This window comes from Hyla sarda, chromosome 6, assembly GCF_029499605.1.
Source record: "Hyla sarda isolate aHylSar1 chromosome 6, aHylSar1.hap1, whole genome shotgun sequence".
In the NCBI taxonomy this organism is placed as follows: domain Eukaryota; kingdom Metazoa; phylum Chordata; class Amphibia; order Anura; family Hylidae; genus Hyla; species Hyla sarda.
Window position 1 is genome coordinate 66459298 of NC_079194.1, and position 25279 is coordinate 66484576.

The 25279-nt window shown below is 42.8% G+C and overlaps 1 protein-coding gene across 2 annotated transcripts in view; it reads right to left on the reverse strand.

Annotated features, from left to right (window-relative positions):
* CACNA1I (calcium voltage-gated channel subunit alpha1 I) overlaps nucleotides 1-25279 on the reverse strand; it is a 721300-nt gene that overhangs the window by 106320 nt on the left and 589701 nt on the right. For both annotated transcript variants that reach the window (XM_056524026.1, XM_056524025.1), the window contains exons 24-28: nucleotides 21988-22113; nucleotides 21800-21889; nucleotides 17820-18012; nucleotides 12227-12378; nucleotides 10755-10864 (exon numbers count right to left, since the gene is read on the reverse strand). In XM_056524026.1, the coding sequence (XP_056380001.1) occupies nucleotides 10755-10864; nucleotides 12227-12378; nucleotides 17820-18012; nucleotides 21800-21889; nucleotides 21988-22113 (671 nt within the window). The remainder of the gene's footprint in view (nucleotides 1-10754; nucleotides 10865-12226; nucleotides 12379-17819; nucleotides 18013-21799; nucleotides 21890-21987; nucleotides 22114-25279) is intronic.

Below are 25279 nucleotides of genomic sequence, written 5' to 3' on the forward strand. Positions count from 1 at the left end.
ATTTTGTTCCTGTTAAAGTTTTACGGGCCTAGTTACTGTGAAGGGCCAGCCAAAAGTACACACCTGCTGCTGTTCTAGACAAATACTGTTTTAAGTGTAGTGGAGTGTATTGTACTCCCCTCATAAGTGCATACGTCACGAAAAAAGAATCTCTGAATCAAATTCATAAGTAAAAGCATCCCAGAGTTATTAATGCATAAAGTGAAGGTGGTCAGATTTGCAAAAAATGGCTGTGTCCTTAAGGTCAAAATGGGCTACGCCCTTAATAGGTTAAATTCTTTCATTTAAATAAAAAAAATATATTTCATCTTTTCAATTGTGAGGTCCTATGGTCTTGTCGGACTGCTGCAACCTCTAGGCTCTGTCATTGTGCCGCCATGTGACTGCTTGTTAGATTGTGGTCATACAGCATTAGTTCAAAGTAAACGCTTCGGGCACCTGGGACATTAAACTTGTGAATCTAATCGAAATCTTAAATAAAAAAATTTCAAAAATCTCATCAATCTTTTCAATTGTGAGGCCCTATGGTCGTCGTCATATATTATCTGTGGAATTACTACAAGAATCCAGTGAAACAGGTTGGAGCAATAACAATGAACCATAACTGATTAAATGAAACATTCGCACTTTCGCTGAGAGGCAGGGGTTGGAACAGGTGGTACCTTGTCTTGCGGAGGACCGCCATCTCGATTTTAAGATACAAGTATGAGCTTTTTTACTGCAGCCACCTCTAGCTTTATAGGCCCACTCATCCAATGGCCCTGAATGTGCTCCTGTCCAAGTTGCTGATACTGCAGTCCCTCCCTTTTCAAGTGGACACTGAGAGCATGGAGGTACGATGAGAGGCAGGGGCTGGGACACGCGGTAGCTGGCCTCGTGGCAGATCGCCAGCTCGATTTTAAGATATAACTAGGAACTTTTCCCTAGTTTACACTGCAGAAATTATACACTATTGGAGCTGGAATTACCGCAGCTGCCTGCACCAGACTTTCCCTACAATGGGTCCGCAATAGAGATGAGCTAATCAAATCGGACTAATCAAATTTTTTGAAAATTCACTCCTCTCTAGTTGTCGTCATATATTACCTCTGGAATTACCACAATAATCCAATGAAACAGGTTGGAGCGATAACAATGAACCATAACTTTTTGAATGAAACATTCGCAGTTCCACACAGAGTAAGACAGTCGGGAAGGGGGCGGGGGTGCCGAGAGGCAGGGGCTGGAACAGGTGGTAGCTCGCCTCGTAACGGACCCCCTACTTGATGATCACCAGAATGGGTCCTCAAAAAAGGATTTAAAAAAAATGTTAATTGATTCAAATAAAATAAAATAAAAATTACATTAAAAAATCTCTTTAATCTCTTCAATTGTGACGCCATATGATCTCCCGTTCCTGCTGCCACATCCAGATGCTCTGCGGCAGTGATTCTAATAGCGATGCCTGTAATCTGCATGTCATGTTCCTATGTGTGTTATGACATGGCAAAGTGTTTTACACCCCTTTTGAGGCTTTTTCAAAAATTCGCTCATCTCTATATGTCACCTTAGAAGGGTTGAAACAATTGTTTGTGGATAAATAAAGCATACACACCCTCATATATGTACCTACATCATGCTCTTTCTAATAAAATTATCTGCTTTACAAACTGCAAGGAATCAATACTAGGAAACAAACACCAGGGTCACCTACACTAACCTACCTTTTTTACTGATTACCGATCAGTGGCCCAGGTCCAAAGTTATGGAGAATAATAGAAATATGTCGGTTAAATTTTTGATGCACTTGGGGTGTTCCCTTAGACCTTGGTGCACAGTAATACCTGCCCGCACTGGCCCTGTGATACAGCCCCCTTCTTAAATTTTAACATGGATTTTTTTCAGCATGCAGCGTGACAACGGGTACATCTTGTACCACTTGTGCACATGCAGCGCTTCCCTGATTTACCTGGAAGCCAGGAGCGCAGCCGCTTTAGTATATTAGCCATACAGGTGACATTGTCATGCTGATCTTAGGGCATGCATTGGCTACATGTTGAAGAAATCAATATAAATATTTTGGAAGGGGCTTGTATTACAGGGCAGTGGTAACTTTCAATTTTTTTTTATTAGTGTGGGTTGGTGAGGGTAATGCTGCTGTCAGTTTTCCTTTAAAGGGGTTTAACAGGCAAATATAAAACATAGTTAACTGTCTAAAAACAATAAAAGAGAGCATACTTTCCTCCAACATTACCCTGCTGCTCACACATCAGGTCTTCCGGTCCCTTTGCCCTCTTGTTTTATCAGTTTCTGATGACATCCGATTCATGTTCAGCCAATCACAAAGCTAAGCAGACAGTGTGTGGAAGCGGGATGTCATTGGAAGCTAATAGGAGTACAGCGGGGACAGAAAGTGCGAGAAGCAAGTGAGAGAGGGGCAAGTATGTGCTCTTTTATTGTTTGAATACATGGGGAAGTATTTAAATAAGCTTTAGATTTGCCCTGAAAACCATTTAAAGAAAATGTATCAACTATTTTTTACTATTTATAACTATATTTTTTTAATCCAAGTGTTTTTATTTTCTGAATATACAGTGTGATATCCCAGTACAGGACATGGTCCTGTACTACCTATAGGCCATGTCAGGTTGAGACCCTCAGTGACCTGAGGGCTCTCCTGCAAGGTCTCCCCCAGTTGTTCCATAATGTTGTGTGAATCACTTTAATGTTTAGACAGTCTCCTAATGTGTAGATAGAGCAGAGGACCTGTGGGAGGGCTCAAGGACCTGTGAGTCTGTCACATGTTATGTCATGCAGTCACATGATTTGTTGTCACATGTTCTCCCAGAGAGCACAAGCTTAACCTATGACCTACAGCTTGATCAATGGGCTTTAGTCCAGCCCCCCACTATATAAAGTGTCGGCCATTACAATTCACTCTCTTCTCTTTGAGATCTGCTACTGAGCACAGAAACCACCAGATATCTCAGTGCAAGTGATCAGCATCTGGAAGACCCAAAAAGCTACAGTCATTCCAGTAAGTCTCAAGTCTATGTCTGTTGTCACTGAAACTAGTCAAGTCCTGCATATAGTCAAGTCAAGTCTAATCTCAAGTAAATTACAAGTACATTGGTCCAGCAAGCTGCGAGGTCCTTCTAGGTCCTGGTCACCTCTCTGGGAAATCTGGCCTTAGCTGTGAAGATAATTCCATCTGTCTTATACTCAGTAAAACCTCCATTTGACCATAACTGGTTGTGGACTCTCATTTCACTACTAGCAATTGGGATAACAGAGAATCTGGGCGTGTGGTGTTCCGGAACCCGAAATCATACTGGCATCACGAACAATAGGGGATAATACCATCCAGCCCCGGTGGCTAATACCATCTGATCACACCACTCACACCGCTACACCCGTGGTCCTGCCATACACCCGTGGGTCACCACAACAGTATATTTTATAACCCATGTTGCATTTCATATTGTTTCGCAAACACCATCAGTACTCATTGTGCTTTCATCTCTGGCAGTCAAAAAGCGTGTTGAAGTTACACATATGTAACCTGTAGTGTTAATACAGGTCTGTTGCATTTCAAATTGTCCTGCAAACACCATCAGTACTCATTGTGCTGTCATCTCTGCCAGTCAAAAAGTGTGTTGAAGTTACATGTATGTAGTCTTTAGTGTTAATACTGGTCTGTTGCATTTCATATTGCTACACAAATTCCGTCAGTACTCATTGTGCTGTCATCTCTGCCAGTCAAAAAATGCATTAAAGCTACACGTATCTAGCCTGTAGTGTGAATACATTTGTTCCACAAACACCTTCAGTACTTGTTATGCTGTCATCTCTGCAATGCAAAAAGCATTCAAAGCATTGAAACTTATATTTGACAAGTACATTGGTGAAAAATCACCCAAAAAGAATAAAAGTAACCCCCCCAAAAAAGGAGTAGGTGGACAGGGTAAAGGGCAGAAGACCCCCGCCATGTTGTCTGCCAGTAAGAATGTTTGTTGCAGTCCTAGTACAGGTAGTGGCAACAGCAGCCAGGTGTTGTTTGGTAGTAGTGGCAGCCATGTCAGCCATCCCAAGTCCTCACTGTCTGAGAGGTTATGTGGTTTCACAGGAGGATCCGGTGTTACTGTAATATTTCTGTCGCACGACTTCTGAGGAGGAAGACTGACAAAATGATGGTGAGCCATCGGTCAGTGGATTCCTTTGTGTCTACACTCACATGGGGAAGTGGGGAAGATCCATCCTAGACGCTGTACTTCCTCATCTCTGACTTTGCCTCCCCCCCCCACACACACACACACAGAAGGAGAGCACTAGCCACAATAGCCACAAGTAGGAGTTTTGTGGGGACAGCCAAGCTGTGTTGGCGCAGTGGTGGAGGTGTGATCAGTGGTCAAACCCAGCATAAGAGGGATTGGTGGTGGTAGGCATGGTGCGAAAACTGTAAGGCATCAAGGTGGTTATGCTGAGGGGGTGCAAGGAGCCCAAGAAGTCCATGCAGAGAGGAGTGGCATGGACGATGAGGAGTTTGATGTTGACAATGATGTGGTGTTGGGCAGGACGTCGGCCAGGGTCCGAGTATAGGGACTACGTTTGTACGCAGGCATATGAAACATCACTACAAGGCCACATGCAACAATCGAGATGCCCCAAAATGTGAGGAAAATGCTGCTGCTGCTACTGATGATCATCCAGATCCCTCCCAACTGTCTAACAGCCAGGCCTCTTCCAAAGGCAGCACATTTTCAGGATTTTCCTGATGTGTCATGCCCTACTTCCCCCTGATACTGTCAGTTATCCACTGGGGAATCCATGTCCTCCAGAAAACAGTATTCTTCTAATAACCCTGTTGTAGTATGCCTCAATTCCAGGTGGCGCGTACCTAGTCACCATTATTTTGCAAATATAGCCGTCCCAGATTTGCACAATCATGTGGCAGATGGGGCCACTCTATGAACTTGTCTGTGTGCAAAACAGTGCATGCCACGTTTAATACGTGGAGTAGTATCCATACATGTCTTTTACAGCCCACTGGGTCACATCCTGCAGAATGAGGCTCCACCGCAACAAGGTCAGGAAATTATCACACCTCCATGGTTGCGCAGATCAGGTTCAACTGCTGACACCCCTGCCTAATCTTCTCTTCCACGAACATCTTGCACTCCACACGGAAGATCTCAGCTTATTCTCCTCCCTCTTCCCCTCCTTCTTTCATAGCTGCAAAATCAAGCTCTGCCATTCTGTGGTACACCTGCTGAGCCTGGGTGAGAAAAGCCACACCGCGGAGGAGCTGCCGCCCTGTCTGCAACAAGAGGTTTCACATTGGTACACAGGTTGTGAGCTGACATTGGGACACATCGTTGCTTATAACGGCACAACTTCATCAAAGCATTGCGTGTAGGTAGCACGATACAATCTCCCTGTTTGGCACATGTACTAAGCCTTGTGGTCAAATGTTTCTTGACAACTTGTTCAGGTGTGAAGCCAGTGGTGCCTATGTGCAGGAAAATTTGTGTTTGGTTTAGCCATTCGTATGCTTTTAAATATGACTTGCTTCACCTACAGCGCCAAAACGTAACTTCACCTTACACATGTTGGACCACCTCTATCAGCAACGCAAAGCGGTGACCGACTTTCTCATGCAACAGCACAACGATTTCTGGAGCCAGTGTGATTTGCAGCTTAGGGATTGGCAGCTAATCAGGGACACTTGTCGAGTGCTCGTGCATTTTGAGGAGGCTACACAATACATCAGAAAGGAAAACAGTGGCATTGGCAATGTAATGCCTCTGATATCCCTTTTGGAGCAGACGCTGATGGTGATGATGGTAGGAGAGATGGAGGAGACTTCACATCTTGATGGCAGCAGTACAGAATGGATATTCTCCTTGAGGAGGAAGAGTTGAATTAGGAGGTAGTGGGACCTGAGCAGGAGGATTTAGTGATAAACTCTGGAAGAGAGAGTATTAGGAGAGAGAAAAACAAAAACAGGGGGCGCTACCTGGTATCGTATATAAAATGGTGTGTACCCTCCACCACACCAAAGTGATACCATACTGACCTGTTCAGTTGTTACACCGTAGAGTGCAACTCTTTTGTGATAGTAAAGTAAATGTATATGATGGCTGCTGCACTCTGACCAAACTTAAACTCCTGGAAGAAGCTGATACAAAATGGCAGAAACACAAGCAAAAACTGGTCTGGGAGGTGCTGCTCCTATCTTGGGCACAAAAAGGACACAGGCTAGCACAGGAAAACATATATTTTATTTTTGCTTTTTACAGTAGGGACTACTCATTTTGGCACTCCAGACAGAAATACAAACATTCATAACCGATATCACAGGATAAAAATACCATATGGAAAAAACATATAAAAAAAAGTGTCACATAATGAATCAAAGAAAATCTAAGGATATCACATCCATATAAGGAAATCGCATAATATGATATATAATGATAAGAAATATTAATAAAAAAAGGTTAAAAAAGTTCTATATAGTATAAATCATGTGCTATCTGTTATTTCTGTACATTGACATATATATATATATATATATATATATATATATATATATATATATTTATATTGTGATGACTCACTCTTGCAGATAGGTGCGGTATCAGTATAGAGGCAAGGAAACAGTACTTTTCAAATCAAAGTTCCGAGTTTTATTCACTTGGCAAACAGCAAAAAAGGTCTTAGATGCAGTTCAAAGAAAAACGTAACAAAAGTCCACCTGAATTCCTTAGGTGTTTGTTCACACTTGAGACCATGCATGAGGCATCAAGCAAGTCTTTTCCAAGCTTCCTGGCAGGCTGCTCACCAGCTTCCAAACTCTCAGGGAAGAACTCCACTCTCAGCTCTCTCTGGCAGTGTAAGCTGCAACTAGCAAATCCCCCTCAGCTGGCGAAGCAGGCTGCCTTTAAGGCCAACAAAAGGCCTGGATTGTGGGGAATGATCCCCACCCTACACTTGACCATTCCTAGTAAGAGCCGTCCAGGATTGTCCTTCCAGCCGTACTACGGCCACAGTGTAAGTCTGCATCACAGCACATACACTGAATAAATACTGGCTCTTACTTCACCAAGGCCAGGAGCCTTGGTGACACATATTGCCCATCAACCACCATGCCTTTCACCTTCTCACAATATATATATATATATATATATATATATATATATATATATATAGACACACACACCTATAGATATGCATATGTATCAATACATACAAAATTGATTATATACTCAGATTCAAGCGGCAGGAGGAGGAGCATGGCCAACCTTGGCAGTATGGGACGGAGGTGGAACAAGCTGGACCCTCAGAAAAGCTGGCAAGGACGGCTAGGTGTATGCTTTTCTGCCTGCATAATTACAAGCATATTGTGGTCTTGAAGGGAAGAAAGGAGTACTGGATAGCCTCACTCAGACCCTTGGTATAAACCCAAAACAGGGGACTTTTTCATACCTTCTGAGACAGAGACTAAATTGGATTTGTATAAGAAGAAGCTACGCAGCCAGCCTGCCCTGACTTTCCAGCAATAAACACCTGGTGAACAGGGGTTTAGTCTCCGCTCTCCGCAGAGTCAATGCTCCACTACCTCTGCCAGCAATACCCCAGCAAGAGGCAGGAGCATCAGCAGCAGTAGTGGTGGCATCTTGACGTTTGAACACATGATGGCGAAGTTTCTGCATCCTGTATGCTCCCCTGACAAGAGTCATGAAAGGGATATAAAGCACAAGCTTACCAACCAGGCTGAGGCCTACCTTAGCAGTACCCTTTCACTGACAGACACCATGAGCCCAGACCCCATGGACTTCTGGCTCACCAGATTAGACCACTGGCCAGAACTTGCCCAGTTTGCCATGAGTGTTCTGTCTTGTCCACCCTCTAGTGTAGCTTCAGAAAGAGTGTTTAGGGCAGCAGGTGGCATGGTAACCCTGAAGCGAACAAGACTGTCAGCAAGCAGCTTGGAAATACTGACTATTACTAAAATGAACCAGGCATGGATCAGTGAGGAATTTAATCCTCCTGTGCCAGATGCCACTGATTAGGCAGTACTACCACCACCCCTGCTGGATGATAGTGACATCTGTCCGCCATCTCATGCTGTACGCTAGTGACATCTGTCCGCCATCTCCTGCTGTACGCTAGTGACATCTGTCTGCCATCTCATTCTGAACGCTAGTGACATCTGTCGGCCATCTCATTCTGTACTCTAGTGACATCTGTCCGCCATCTCATGCTGTCCAATAGGAACATCAGTTAGCCACCAGCCCACCACCTTTCTGCCACTACCAGTGCGCCATTTGATGTTGTATCCTAGTGACATCTGTCTGCAATCTCAAGCAGCGGGGCTAAAGATCAAAACAAGATCCAGTCGAGCTTCCAGAGACAGCAGAGGATGATACCTTGTCTCAGAAGAGAGGTAGGAGCTGGGGAGCTGCTGAGACAACATCACACTAATAACAAAAGGACTACATAAATTCCTGTCAGGGGTAATTTACACAAAAACATGCCAAAGCCAGTGCAATTTGAGATAACACTATATAGTTAATTACATAATTACAGCTTCCGATACCGGAATACCTCTTTAACTTCTCTGGACCTGGACTCAGATCAGCCCTCCATGACCACAACAGACATATTTTCAAGATTGCACTCAAAGAAAATATTTTATTTTTCTTCTGTAGCCTTGTATGAGTGCAAGCAATTAACTGTAACAAAATCCCAGTTATGGAGGAGGAAAAGTGCTGTTGTAAACCTTCCAGCTGATTAAACACTGTAAACTGCAGAAGGTAACTGGGAGGACTCACTTATTGGAGGACTCACACATCGGAGGATTTATACATCGGAGGACTCCCACATTGGAGGACTCACACATTGGAATATTTATACATAGGACTCACACATCGGAGGAGTCGCACATCGGAAGACTTACACATCGGAGGACTCACACTTTGGAGGACTCACACATCGGAGGACTCCACATGAATAAACACATGAAGAAGCAGCACAATTCCCTTAGCTTCTTTCCCGCAGATTTTACAATCTTTCCTTGGTAACTGAACTAATTTACCTTTTCTAAGCTTAAGGAGGTTTTACAGTAAAGAAAGCAGTTGCTGCCCTGGGTTTTGTTCTTATTTTTATTTTATGTCGATATATGTGGCAAACATGGTGTCCTGTGATTTTTCCATCTAAGTAAAAATACACTGCTCAAAAAAATAAAGTGAACACTAAGATAACACGTCCTAGATCTGAATGAATTAACTAATCACATGAAATACTTTCGTCTTTACATAGTTGAATGTGCTGACAACAAAATCACACAAAAATGATCAATGGAAATCAAATTTATCAACCCATGGAGGTCTGGATATGGAGTCACACTCAAAATCAAAGTGGAAAACCACACTACAGGCTGATCCAATTTTGATGTAATGTCCTTGAAACAAGTCAAAATGAGGCTAAGTAGTGTGTGTGGCCTCCACGTGTCCGTATGACCTCCCTACAATGCCTGGGCATGCTCCTGATGAGGTGGCGGATGGTCTCCTGAGGGATGTCCTCCCAGACCTGCACTAAAGCATCAGCCAACTCCTGGACAGTCTGTGGTGCAACGTGGTGTTGGTGTATGGAGTGAGACATGATGTCCCAGATGTGCTCAATCGGACTTAGATCTGGGGAACAGGCGGACAAGTCCATAGCATCAATGCCTTCCTCTTGCAGGAACTGCTGACACACTCCAGCCACATGAAGTATAGCATTGTCTTGCATTAGGAGGAACCCAGGGTCACAGCTCGCATTGATGTGTCATCCTCGAAGAGCGGCACTACCTAAGCCACTTGGGTAGGTTTTAGACTCCATCTCATGCTACCACTAGAGTGAAAGCACCGCCAGCATTAAAAAGTGACACTAAAACATCAGCCAGGAAGCATAGGAACTGAGAAGTGGTCTGTGGTCACCAACAGCAGAATCACTCTTTTATTGGGGGGTGTCTTGCTAATTGCCTATAATTTCCACCTGTTGTTTGTTCCATTTGCACAACAGCATGTGAAATTGATTGTCAATCAGTGTTGCTTCCTGAGTGGACAGTGTGATTTCACAGAAATGTGATTGACTTGGAGTTACATTGGGTTGTTTGAGTGTTCCCTTAGTTTTTTTGAGCAGCATATTTCAGAATGGCTGCAGTTGATTGACAATGTCTTATGATGATCTAATGTCATTTACAAATATGGGTATCATTTCTTTATTGTTAAATATTATCAATGTAGGATTTGATGGTCTGGAAGTCCTACTAATCTGCCCAAAAATGTTCATGATAATAAAAAAAAATATCTTGTCCAATACCCTGTACTGGAAGGCAGTAAGATAAAGATGGACAAGGAGGGGGTAGGAGTAAAGTTATCTGGGGCAATAACTTGGGATGAACATATATCCATCCAAAGGTAAAAATGTTATAAAATAAGGACAAACTAGATTGATCATGTGTTGTTTTTTTTTTTTTTTTGTTTTTTTTTTCTCTCACGCTTTAATGTTTCATATTTATAAATTGTGATGGCTTGGATCACATTTCGGAACGCATTATTTATGTACCTATACTAAGGCATTCTAGTTACAGTTCATTATCATTACCCTAACAGGTTTATTCATCATCAGTTAATTTACTAGCATGGAAATCATCTCCTCCACCAACCTCATTACATATCAGGACATAAATCCACACAACCTTGACTGTTCCATTCTTACTGCTCATTTACCTGTCCTTGAAAAATCTTCTAAATCCAAAGGCCACCAACTTCAGCACAGCTTCAAGTACAAATACTGTAGTAAACATGTAGTTGCAGTACTTCAGGGCAATTTCTAGAGACTATATAGAAAAAAAATCATCATAACAAACAGTTTGTTCACATTTCCCAAAATGTCAACTCATCTCCTATTTGCAAAATATAGTATAAATATCTCATTGGTGGGGCGTAACCACTGTACCCCTATACTGTACTGATCATTAATAGGGGACAGTGGCTCCTAAATGGCCCTGTTTTAATAAAATAATGGCCAAACAGGACTCAAGTCCTGCAGGCACTAAGTTCCTGCACTTTTTCCACAGCAAGAACACTGCTCCCATTAGTGAAGTACTTTTTGAAAATTGGCCCATGTAAAAGGGTCTGTGATCAGCCAACAAAAGACTAAACGCACAGTTGTCGGCCGATTTCATCTACTGTGCAGCTAACAAAATCATTGTTAATCGACTGCACATTGCCCTGTGTGTGACGGATAATAAAGAGTTTAAATAGCTGCATGATTTTTAGAGCCTTGTTAATGGTCTATTCCCACGTACAGTATTCGGTGCTGATTTGATGCGCAGATTTGATGCGCAGGATTTTCTGCTGCAGATTTCAATGTAAACTGAACGCAGCTTGAAATCCTGCGCATCAAATCTGTACAGAATACTCTACGTGTGAATAGACTCTAAAGGGGTATTCCGGCTTTACACATCTTATCCCCTATCCAAAGGATTGGGGATAAGATGTATGATCGCAGGGGTTCCGCCGATGGGGACCCCCGCAATCATGGTGCGCTTCCTCCGAGACGGGGACGTGACGTCACGGCCATGTCCCATAGTGACATCGCACCACGTCCCCTCCATTGATGGCCATCACGCCCCTTCCCATAGACATGAATGGAGGGGGTGTGGCGTTACTTCACTAGGGGGCCTGGTTATGACGTCACATCCCTGTCTCGAAGGCAGCGCCAGGTACAGAATGACGGCTCTCCTGAAAGGGCCCTTAGAATGGATTGGCATATGCATTCTTGACCACCACACCCTTCAAACATCGGCACTCGAGGCCCCCATTCTCATAGTCGGTGATGTTCTCAGCTTTTGGATTTTCACCAATCATACTCTTGTTACCAATCCTGTGGATAGGTGATAATTTGTAATCCCCAAATACCCTATTAGTTATCTGAGGAACCTGGACTCTCATCTTTAAACTACAGTAATGATTACTAATAATGTTTTTTCTTCTTTGTAGGATTCTTCTACGCATTAAGTGGAAAATCCACTGATTTCAATTGCCAGTGTGCTATCTAATTTCTTTTGTGGTGGTGCTATAAAAATGCTATTAAATACAAACACTTCCAATGGGTAAACTTTAATAGGTAAATTAACTTTAAGAATATGTTGGACTTTCAGAAATTCATGCAGTGGGAAGTGAAGCATTAAACTCACCTTTGGTTGACTGTAGTGCTCCAGTGACATTGTGACAACATTAAGGCAAATGATTATTGTAATGAAAATATCCAAGTAATGGCTTGTACAGACTGTGTGAATTAAGAGGCGTGCAGGGCAGTAGGTGGCATAATATGGCAAACGTTGGGCTTCTGTGCAAAGATAAGTAGAAAGAGATATATTTTAGACATATGAAAGACCATGGGAAACTGGAAAAGGAATAATTAATTTAAAGAGGACCATGATCCACTCCATGGCTAAAGTTATACGGAAACTTGAATATTGCATTCAATGAACATCTCATTCCAAAACCATAGGAATTAATAAGGAGTTGGTTTGTTTATTTGTTTATCTATTTTTAATACTAGATTTTGTATTCACTGAACTACAAGAGGTTGGCTACAGATTTTAGGCTATATGGCTATATCTTTTTTGCATGTTAAGGCCAGGACTCTACATAAGACAGTTAAGTTGGTCCTCTCAATAAGCCATCATTTTATGTCCTTCACTTTGTACACAGGGTAATTGTTTGGTGACAGGAGGGGAGATTTGTTTCCAAACTTGGTTACCATGACGTAGTGCTCACTTACAAACATGCAGCTGCTGGTCTACAAAACTGCAATGCGTACAACTACAGAGAAACTGTGCTCCCAGAGGCAGTTTTGAGTATTGCAATAGAGGATAAATAATTTGTTACAGAAAGTATTAGAGATGGCCTGCCATTTCAAGGCTGAGCTGTAGCTTCTCCATGACTGGGGCATTTTTGGAAGGACATGAATTGTTTAAAGGGGTACTCCACTGGCCAGCGTTCGGAAGTAAATGCTCCTAACGCCTTTTTCGTGCCGCGGTGGTCAGCCACACCCCTTGTGACATCACGGCCACGCCCCTCAATGCAAGTCTATGGGAAGGGGCATTACAGCCGTCACACCCCCTACCATAAACTTGCATTGAGAGGCTGTGGCCAGGGCCGCCGTTAGGGGGGGTACAGCCAGTACTCCAGTAAAGGGTTCGGGCCCTCGCTGCACCCCCCCTGCAGCCACCGCATCACAGAAGCAGGAGACTGCTGTTTAAAGAGCGGTTTCCTGCTTCCAGGGATGGCGGTCCAGGACGTATTAAACTATAAGCGCGTCTTATAGAAAGACGGGCCCATAGTTAATGTGGCGCTCAGACTTGGCTGATTGACAGAGTGAAGGCTGCTGACTACTACATATTGGGGCTACTAATTACTACCTAAGGGGGCTGCTGATTACTACCTAAGGGGGCTTTGGATTCATACCTGAGGGGGCTACTGCTATTATTATTACATAAGGGGGCTATACCTAAGGGGGCTTTGTATTCATACATGAGGGGGCTACCGATTACTACCAAAGGGGGCTACTACTATTAATACCTAAGGGGGCTTTGGATTCATACCTGAGGGGGCTACTGCTATTATTACCTAAAGGGGCTACTGATTACTCTCAAGACCGCAGAACAAACAAAATAACCATTAGGGTCAGTCATAAATTATATAACAGCCCTTTGGGACCCAAGTACTAGATATACTTAAAACTTATAATTTTATTGGTATGCCTTAAAATTAATAACTTATCCAAATTGTGACTATAATTGTGTGACGTATTTTAATAAACCAAAATATCACAACACCTGTAAATGACCATGCTAGTCCAAAGCCAATCCTAACTAATGAGCTTAATATAGACACTCTAAGTGGTAAGTATGGAGCAATACGTCGGTCCCCCAGGATAGACGGGCCGACGTACATCCGCAATAAGCACTCTCTCCTGGTACTAGGACAGAGCAAGCAATTCAAATTGCTTTGCCAATTCCCATGTATACAACCTAAGATACACTTATATAAAACAGGAGCTAATAACTCACCACTAGTTCTACAGGTGTACACCTCAAATCATATAGTATATTAAGCCCATTAGTTAGGATTGGCTTTGGACTAGCATGGTCATTTACAGGTGTTGTGATATTTTGGTTTATTAAAATAAGTCACACAATTACAGTCACAATTTGGATAGGCTACTGATTACTACCTAAGGAGGCTGCTGACTATTACTACCTAAGGGGGCTTTGTATTCATACATGAAGGGGCTATCTAAGGGGGCTACTACTATTAATACCTAAGGGGGCTTTGGATTCATACCTGAGGGGGTTACGGCTATTATTACCTAAAGGGGCTACTGATTACTACCTAAGGAGGCTGCTTACTATTACTACATAAGGGGGCTACTGTTTACTACCTATGGGGGGGGGGGGGGGGGGGCGGGCCTTTAGCTGTGTAAGGGGCCCCAAAATTTCTGATGGCAGCCCTGGGCATGGCTGTGATGTCACGAGGGGCGTGGCCACCAGAGCTCACTCATTGAACACTTGACATCATGGCAAACCATACTAACAAAGTTTGTCTACTAAGTTTGCATGGCTTTATTTTTACGCACCTATGGGTGTAGCTGAACTGCCCAGGTCCATTGATTAGAATGGGCATTTATATACTTTTGGCCATGGAGTATAGGTGAAGATGACCAGCACTTATACCATATGGTGTAAGCAAACAATACAGCATAAGACATACAGAAAATACATTGGTATAAAGGATCACAAAGGGAAGGGGGGCATTTTTCACCAAACAGTACATTTAAACTCTCTGCTCATTTCAAGTAAATCCATTTGCTTTTGTGCCCTGAGAAAGCTTAGACTCATGCCTGTCATGCAGTGACATTATACGGAGACATTCTGGCACTCTCATTATGCCCTGTTGAGTAGAGAAGACACAAATGTCAGATCAAAGCACCCATTATGACTTGTTCGGGTGTATTCCATTCTTTAATAACAACAGTAATACTTTAACAATATGTTTCTGTGGATAAGGGCAACAAATAATAAATGGGAAACTATCAGCAGTTTTGACCCCCCACATTCTTAACACGCTAAATAGGTGTTGTGAAAACAAGTTGAACACCCCATGTCTGCTGCTATAAATCAAGTATACCTGACAACATGAACTTTAAACCAGTCATGTGCCGTATGGTAATTTATCATCAAGTATCTACTGGGATGCCTCTCGATTCATTGTAGGACATTTTTAATTAAAGACTATTTACAATGTTGATACATTTTTTTTTAAATTTAAGATACATTGAAGAAATAATAAAATGGTTGTAAAGGCAGGCATTTCCTTTTTATATATAGGGTATACTTTTTCCTGTTGAGCATCTTCAATTTGGGTAGCAGTGCACCAAACATACTTGAGCTTGAGTTGGACAACCAGAGTAATAAATGGAATAGGTGGTCTATGGAAGACATGGTCTATGGTTTATCAGAAATGGGGATCTTTGGAAAACAGAGGGCTGAGTTGAGACCTAATAATTACACATACATATATCAAGGGTCAATAAAGAGATCCCATGATCTATTTATAGTCACAACTATTTATAATCATCCCATACATCTAGAGAAAAGAGGGTTTCTACACTAAGTAGGAGATTCTTTACTGTAAGAGCAGTAAAACTATGGAACTCTTTGCCAGAGGAAGTGCTCATGTAGAGCACTCCAAAAGAGTTATAAGGGGCCTGGATACATCTCTGTAGTGTAAAAAATATTTAAACTTATAGTTACTATAGTATGGAAAAAGGTCATTGATCCAAAAAAGTATTCTAATAGAATGCTAGATTTGGTGAGGAAAATTGTCTTCTATGGTACCTAAGGGTTTTTTCCCTTCATCTGGATAAACATTTTTGGATAAAAAATAAACTGGGTGGACGTATGTCTATCTTACCAATTTTGGTAACCAAATGGAGGCTTTGATCTGATCAATAACACAAGTAACAACAAATATTGTCCTTAATGCAAACAACATTTTGTCAACATGCCAAGCATGTGCAAAAGTGTAATGCAGAATGCAAAGTAGGTGTATAACAGTCATTGCATGGTATCAGGACGTTGTAGGGCGATAAAGTCATATAGTCTGACATTGACCCAATATGTGCCATCGCCTGAGGCAGTCGTCGTATAAAATTATAGGATTGATCAGAAAGAGTTTAAACATTCCAGTCAATGTTTGTAGAGTTCAGCTCTTCACTTTATTTTTTTTTTTACCAGTAAAAAAAAGTCACCTTGAGACCCTGAGGGGCTTAAAAGTGTCTTTCAACTCCTGGTTTAATTAAAGTAACAGGAAAGCGTTTGCAAATGCAAAAGTACATGAATGAAATAAAGTATTGTGAGAGGTGGGTGAACAGAAAATACACATGAACATGACAATGAACTTGGATAGTTAACCCCATTCACTGCCAGAGGAAGTTTGCAGCCAGTTGCAAAATCCTCCAGAAAGGAAGTGGTTAAAGGTAAAGGGTGGGCAAAATACAACAGAAAAATATGCAAGATTGTTTTTGCATATGATTACAAGCCACCTCCTTCTTCCCTTGTCCATCTTTCTTCACTCCCCCTTTTTTCTTCTGATAAAAGGTTTACATTTTTTTTCATGGACGTAAATCAGATTGAAGCCTATCAGGGCGCTAATGTATGGCAATGGTATTTCTGCTAAATTTGATTTATATATGGTAATTGGTAATACAGTTCAAAGAGGCTCATAGAGCATACTAGGATGTGTTATTTATTAGTAGATGACAACAGGTAACTTTAAAGGTTTAGTTGTCCAGAAGATGAAAAAAAAATGTCTAACTTCCTCCAAAAACAGTGCCAGGCTATGTGCAGTATTGCAGTTCTGTTCTTGGCACGTTAGTAAAGGTAAACAGCAATATCTCACACAAGCTATGGTGGGTTTACATATCAAAACAAACCTGGGGAATTCACACTATTCTCCCCTGGCTTGATAAATTAAGTTATAACATGAATATATTCCATGTTCTATTAGCAATGTTTGGGAAATTATAGATTATAAGGAATCCATTGCTTGAATGGGTTGTCCAGCAGAATTAACTTTAAAAAAAAACACAAAAACACTGCTGATCACCCTCTGGTCTTGTCTTGACCCAAGGAAATGCCCACTCAGTCACTGGCTAAGGTGGGTCACCACTGTGGTCAGAGATTGGATAAGTGGGCACTTCCTGTGTGTCCAGATGTGAATGGAGACCAGGACGTGGATTGGACAAGCAGTGCAGGTATCAGTAAGATCCCTCTTTTTCTTGATTTTATCCCACCGGACAACCTCTTTTTAAAAGGGATTTAACCCTTTGGTGAATCCATCAGGCTTCATAGTAAACTATCATGTCAATTTTCAAGACTCCAGATGGTGCTACTCTTCGATGAAGTTAGAACTTGACTTTTCATTAGTCAACTGGGAAATTGCTGTCTCTTTATTACCAGACAACAGGTGATTTTACATTGGACATGTAGAACAACTAATGGAGAACCTTCTTCATGAAGCACATTTATTGGCTTAAATGTTTAAACATGTCCATTCTACATCTAGAATCTTCCTTTGTTCAGGTTAACGGGGTCTACAAACTAAAAGTTAAATGTGCATGGCAGATCATGGACACTAATAGTGGCACTGAAGGAAGGAGGAAGAAGATAGGAAGAAGTTATAGTGCCTACGAACCGACCGAACACTTAGGCTTTTTCTTACTCCTTCGTTTTTTTTCCAGGCGTCTTAAACGTTTCTCTTCTCGCCTTCGAGCCTCTTCTGCTTCTTGATGCTGTCGGCACTTGTGGAAATTTTCTACTACGACACCCACAAACATGTTTAATACAAAGAAACTGACGATGAGAAGAAAGGAGATGAAATAAAGCAACATCCAGGGGTTGTGGTTGGTAACAGGCTAGAAAAAAAAGAAGCACAAACTATTAGAAGCCACTTCTAGAACTGGTAATATTTTTCATATAGATCTATGAATGTTATTCTACAACCTAACCACATAATCTACAGTAACAGTATGTCTAAGAGCAGTTGTAAATAGTATACATACAAAATGGTTTCATGTTAAAAGTAGCACACAGTTCTCAAGTGATTCCATTTCTTTTTACTCTTTCTTTACTCTTTTAATAATTACTTGTTTGTTTGCTTTTTTCTGATATCTACATAGTATTCTTAAAACTCAGCTTGGCTGGTAAATCCTACAGAAAGACCTAGATAAGCCTAGACTCTGTCTGTTTCAGGAACTGTCAAGAGCAGGAGTAAATCCCCAGAGCAAACCTATCCTGCTCTTGACAGTTCCTGAGACAGACAGAGGTGTCAGCAGAGAGCACTGTGGTCAGACAGAAAATACATTTAAAAAGAAAAGAACTTCCTGTGGAGCATACAGCAGCTGAAAAGTACTGGAAGGGTTATGATTTTTAAATAGAAGTCATTTATAAATCTGTTTAACGTTCTGGCACCAGAATTTTTTGATTAAAAAAAATATTTTTTTTTTCACCGGAGTACCCTTTTAATAAAGACTGCCTCTATAAGTTACTGGTAAGGCCTCAACGTAAATATGGGATGCAATATTGGGCTTTACACTGTAAAGCGGACATAGGGAGAGAGCAACAAAGGGTGCTAAGGTGGGCAAATGTATAAATAAATAAATTGTATGACTTCTCTTATGTATCAAAGGCGGGACAATTGAGCTTGTTTAACTAGTAAATGGTGTTTCAATTATTATGTATAATAAATCTATCCACATATGTGCACCCTTATCCATCCTATGACTGGGGGTCCAGACAAACACAGTGGCCTTCATCACTAATTCAAGTTTGTCTAAACAAGCTAAAGGGCCACAGGCTGGAGACCACTTGCTGGCAAGGAGGTTACATATTCTCTTATACAGTTTTCATATATAATACTCAATGTTTCTACAGATCAGCTGTGACACAGAACACATCCCCATTATGTATTGTTGATATGAAGTGTTTCTTTCAACGACACATACTGAAACTTTTCCATCAGGTGTAGAAATAAACTATTGAAGCAAACACAGTGCCCTTATTTTCCCCAAGCACATTTCTAAGAGAGTGTACAAAGGGGTATTTGCTGAAAGATAGTCTCAGGTCACTCTATCCTTTGAGCTGTAACATGTTGGCCTGCCTGATAAGATGTAGCTTGGCCTTGCGGATCAACGCTCAATTGAACGCCTGCTGACAGTGAAAAATATGGGGAGGGAGGTGAACACTCGGCAATGTTCACACTATGTTCACACGCCGAAGAGTAATACTATGCCGGCACTAGGACTGTGCAGGAATGCACCGTCTCATAGTCAGCTATGCATTCACAGTGGACTCCGCACAAAGAATGAACATGTTTATTCTTTGTGCGGACATGGAAAATGGAATTTCCATGCAGGAAACATCTAGCATGGAACTTCTACAGTGTGCACAGCGCAGCAGAATCCTGTTGAATTCAACGTGACTCTGCTACAGTGGAATTCCTGTGCCGGATTCCAATGCCAAATCCTGCATGGAAATTCTGCCGTGTGATCATGGCCTTAAAGAGTACCTCTCATGATCTTGTTAAGTTTTATAATCCTCCCAGTTCACTGTCCCCATCATGATAAACCACCCCCTGCCTTTATTTTTTATTATTTCTTAGTTTTCTACCTTGATATTGCTCTGTATTTTCTGCTCAGTCTCAGTCTGATTCAGAGACTAGTAAGGGGCATTACCCAGCAAGTCTGAAGCCATACATTGGAGAACTTCCTGCCTCACTCTGCTACACACAGCCCAGAGCAGTTCACTGTGAGCAGTGGTTGGGTGTGTCCCTTTTTGAGCTCCTCCAGACTTCAAGAAGCAGAGAGAAGCAGGTGTTCCATCAGCCCTTTCCCAGGAATGTGGTGTCCTTCTGGGAAAGGTTTTCCTGCATGGAGCCCCGGGCTTCTACCTCTCGTTCCCGGTTGGCGAGAGGGGGGGGGGCAGTGTCTACAGCCAGTTCCAAGGTCGAGCTGAGACGTTCCAGCAGGGCCCGCAGAAATGTGGAGCCCACTCCCCCGTCCAAATCTGAAGGATGCAAGGCTACAGGGAAGAGCAGCAAACCTTCTGCTACCCCAGAACCCCAGCAATGGGGGGTACGGGGTCCAAGAGAGTCTCTGGCGACCTATGGGTCGCGGATCCAGGCCAAGCTGGCGGAATATGAGGAGTTGGGCAGAAGACTTCGGAGCCTGGGGGAAGACCTGAAGTTCTCACGTTACCAGGCTGACCATGCCTCTGGAGGTAAGAGGCAGCAGTTTTCAGGGATGCAGGGATCTTTAAAGAAAAACTGTCTAATGATGACAGGTTTAAAGTGAGGCAAGCAGGTGCAGACAGCCATGAAGACAGCAGTGAGGAGGATGATTGAGGGGAGGAAGGTGACAGAGAGTCAGGTGAAGCTGTGGAAAGTGAGGGGGATGTCCCCCCTTGTGCATGTAACCTCCAGCCCACGCAAGATAGCTACCCTGAGCCAACTCAAGTGGCGCTACCTTCTAGTGATGGTGAGGATAGCTGTGAAGAGGACCCGGCCAGTGGGGGTTTGTTGAGATCTATCATACACCAGGAGTCACCTACCCGCTTGGGGGATTTCGCATTCGGTGAGGATCTGGGCAAAGATGATTTGGTGAAGAAAAGGAAGAAAAAGAAGAAAAAAGTTCAAGAAACTGTGTCCTTTGTGTTTCATCCTTTCCAGCAGTCTGGGCCAGCTGTGAAGCTAGTTCAGGCTATTGGATCCCCCAAATTGCCAGACCCCATTATTGTGGTGGAGTGGGGCCAGACAGGGGGGCACAGCATGGTGTCCAAGATGGCCGAGGATGCTATAGAGCCAGCCCATCCTGTCAGGCTTATGGTAGGTGGCTCTGGTGCTGCGGGACTGCCCCAGGGTGGCGGGAGGCATGTCCGAGTACCAGAGGCAAGTTTTGCTGCCATCTGCTTGGGGAGCGGTTCCCCGAGTGCTGTGGGCATTACCGGTGCTGCAGGGCAGTGTGGGGGAGTGTCAGGGTGCTGGTGGTGGAGAGTGTTTGGTCTGCGTGCTCGTAGGGCGGTCCTCCGCTGCAGAGCCCATGTGGACAGGCAAAGCTGGCACTGCGGGGATTCCCTGTATGTCAGAGAGTGTGGGAGGAGCTGGGGTGCGCCCGGTGGGGCAGCTCCAGACTTCGGAAGCAACATCGTCCATGGAGGAGGAACCATCTGCATCGACTCCAGCAGCAGCTAAGATGGCACAAAGGACTTTACTAAAGTTGGCTATACTACAAGTCCCAGCGAGCCCAGGATTTACAAGTCCCAGCCAGCAGGATACTAAGGGTGCAGGATGTGAGAATGACAGCCAAATGTGAGAATGACAGCCAAATGTCCGGGCATTCTGTGAGTTGTAGTAGTTTTGCAACACCTGGAGGTCCACAGTTTGGAGACCACTGATCTAAACTTTTGGCATGTTTTTCACACTAAAGCTGGTTACTATAAAAGCTATTTTACTCTGTATAGACATCAGACCAGTTTGCAAAAAAAAAAAAAAATGCTGGCAGTACAATGTTCACTATCTATTTGTTATACACATATACCGAATAACATAAAAAGCTCGATCTTCCAACCCTGGCATTCAGAAATGTCTGCTACTGCATCCCTTGTCTGGGAACCCATTGCATTTCTGACAGTGTTGAGAACATCTACCTGTTGATCCACAGCAACTGCATCTAGTCCGTTATACATGATGTTAACCCATCCGTCTTTTGATGCCAGAACAAACAGTGACATTAAGGCCTAAGAAGGGAACATATAGGTAAATTATTAATGGACTATACAACCTTTAAGGGATAATGACACAATGGTATTGTCAGCACGACGGTTGAAAGCTTTACCTGTCCCAGGTTATCAAAGTTGTACTTGTGATGAACCCATTTATAATTGGCAGCTTCACAATCCGACCTGTTGGTGACGTTTCGAACGTCTACACCAAGGCAGTAGAAAAATTTACCCTTAAAAAGCTGAGAACAAGAAGAATTACACATATTAAGAATACAATTGCATTTGTCATGTAAAACAGTTCAGCAATATGTTTTCAAAGCGGACCTGTCAACAAGAAAACAGGGGTGTAAATAAGTATATTGATAAATAGGCTAGTCATTAGCATTTCAGTCATACCTTTTTTTGCCTCCATAGTCCTTTCCAGTGCCGAGATATATTATTAAAGGGGTAGTCCAGTGGAAAACAATGTATTTAAAATGAAAACAATGTATTTAAAAATCTTAATCCTTCCAGTACTTATCAGCTGCTGTATGCTCCAAAGAAAGTTGTATTTCTTTCTGGAATTCGTTTCTTTCTGACCACAGTGCTCTCTGCTGACACCGCTGTCCATATCAGGAACTGTGAGGTTTGCTATAGAGATTTGCTTGTACTCTGGACAGTTCCTGACATGGACAGAGGTGTCAGCAGAGAGCACTGTGGTCAGACTGAAAAGAACTCCAGAAAGAAATACAACTTCCTCTGTAGCATACAGCAGCTGATAAGTACTGGAAGGATCAATATTTTAAATAGAAGTAATTTACAAATACATACCCTATATGCATTCTCCACGTATCAAGACATTTTCTACTGTAATTATATTCTGTGTCCCAATTTTATGTCCTTATTTTTATTTCATTTTTATTTTTATTTTATATATTTTTTATTTTTACATTTATTTTAATTTTTAATCTCTATTTTTATCTTTATTTATATCAATATTTTATCTATTTTTATTAATATATATTATCTTCATTTTTATCTTTATTTTTATTTTATTTCTATTTTTATTCATATTTTTTTTCAATTTTATTTTTATTTTATTTATTCATCTCTCTCACAATTTCTATTCTTATTTTACTTTTACTTTACATTTTTTTTTATTTCTATTAATGCTTAATTTTACTGTATTCATTTTTCTATGTGCACTATTTTGTTTCATTTTCTATTCTTATTTTACTGTGTCAATCATTTTACTGGATTTATCCTTATATATAATTTGTGTCTCTATTGTTCTCATTCTCACTATTCTTACATTTATCTATTATATCTATCATGTTTATTTTATTTATTCAAAAGTTACAAGTAATACTGTGTATTTCTGTTACAAGACTTTTTTTGTATTAATCCGTCCCGTTTTTTGTGATATACCAAAGTAGATTTTCCCCTGTTGCAACCTGAACAGGTACATGTTTAAAAGGACTCGTTGCTTCATTAACACAATACTTCTACTATGGAAAGGGTCATTATATTAAGTACCCTGAAACGCGTCAAGAAAGAATTACCGCAATAGTACCGCAACCTACTGCATTACTCCCCTATCCCCGAAGGACCACTATCCTTTACTACACAGCCGCTTGTTCTTTAATCACCTAATCCAGTATTCTACCTTGCCAGTGTTTCTTCCAATCTTACCTGGCTGGCGTCAGACGCCGAGGTCTTCGGCTGTATCCATCTCCAGAGCAACTCCAACTATCTCTGAGACCAGCGGCTTTTCTAAGGCCTGTGGCAGGCAGGCCAGCTGCTGCAGCGCATGCCAGCGCTTCAACACAGCCTTTTTTTCATCTACCTCCCGGACGTCCAGCATAAAGCTGCATCCTCCATGAACTGTTTATCCTCTAGCTGGTAACTATAAACGGTGATTTATTGTGCCATTTTGGACATTTATCATATATCTATGCGGACTGCAACATACAATCGCTTATTGTGAACCTTGCCGGTCCTTCAGATGCCGGATAAGTGGAACTTAAAGGGTACCTCTCAGAAAATAAACTTTTGATATATTTTAGATTAATGAATGTTGAATAACTTTCCAATAGCATGTTAATGAAAAATATGCTTCTTTCCATTGTATTTTTCCCGATCAGTCCTGTCAGCAAGCATTTCTGAATCATGCTGGAGTCCTAAACACTCAGAGCTGCCAGCCTGCTTTGTTCACAGCCAAACAGGCTGTGAACAAAGCAGGTGTCACGATGCCGGCTGGCAGGAGGTGGATCCTCTGTGCCAGAGAGGGATTGGCGTGGACCGTGCTAGTGGACCGGTTCTAAGTCACTACTGGTGTTCACCAGAGCCCGCCGCAAAGCGGGATGGTCTTGCTGCGGCGGTAGTGACCAGGTCGTATCCACTAGCAACGGCTCAACCTCTCTGACTGCTGAAGATAGGCGCGGTACAAGGGAGTAGACAAAGCAAGGTCGGACGTAGCAGAAGGTCGGGGCAGGCAGCAAGAATCGTAGTCAATAAGGAAAAGCAGGAGGTCAAATACACAGTATGGACAAACACAGTAACGCTTTCACTAGGCTCTAAGGCAACAAGATCCGGCAGGGAAGTGCAGGGACAGAGAACAGATAAAGTCTGGGAGACGGAGGAAGCCAATTAAGCTAATTGGGCCAGGCACCAATCATTGGTGCACTGGCCCTTTAAGTCTCAGGGAGCTGGCGCGCGCGCGCCCTAGAGAGCGGAGCCGCGCACGCCAGCACATGACAGCAGGGGACGGGAACGGGTAAGTGACCTGGGATGCGATTCGCGAGCGGGCGCATCCCGCTGTGCGAATCGCATCCCCGACGGCCATGACAGTGCAGCGCTCCCGGTCAGCGGGACCGACCGGGGCGCTGCGGAGAGAGAGACGCCGTAAGCGCTCCGGGGAGGAGCGGGGACCCGGAGCGCTAGGCGTAACAGTACCCCCCCCTTAGGTCTCCCCTTCTCTTTGTCCGGTAACTGCCTCCCCTGGGATGAGGACACCGGGAAAGAATGGAGGGATTCCTCAACGGCAGGCAGTACAGCAGGAGTGGGAATGGGGAGGGAGGGCAGAGGGCGAGGCCTGGCATGGGGCAGTGTGACACCAGGACGGGGGCCATGAGGAGGTACCGAGGCTTGCCTGACTGGACTGGGAGGGGGGGAGAGGCACTTCTTATGGCAGGCAGAGTCCATAAAGACCTTAGGAAGACCGGATACAGGGGGAACCACAGGGTCACGGCAGGGAGTACTGGGAACCGGTTTAAGGCAGTCCTTGAAACAAGAGGTACCCCAGCTCTTAATCTCCCCTGTGGACCAATCCAGGGTTGGGGAATGGTGTTGAAGCCAGGGCAGTCCAAGGAGAATTTCGGAAGTGCAATTGGAGAGGACCAAAAACTCAATTTTTTCGTGATGAGG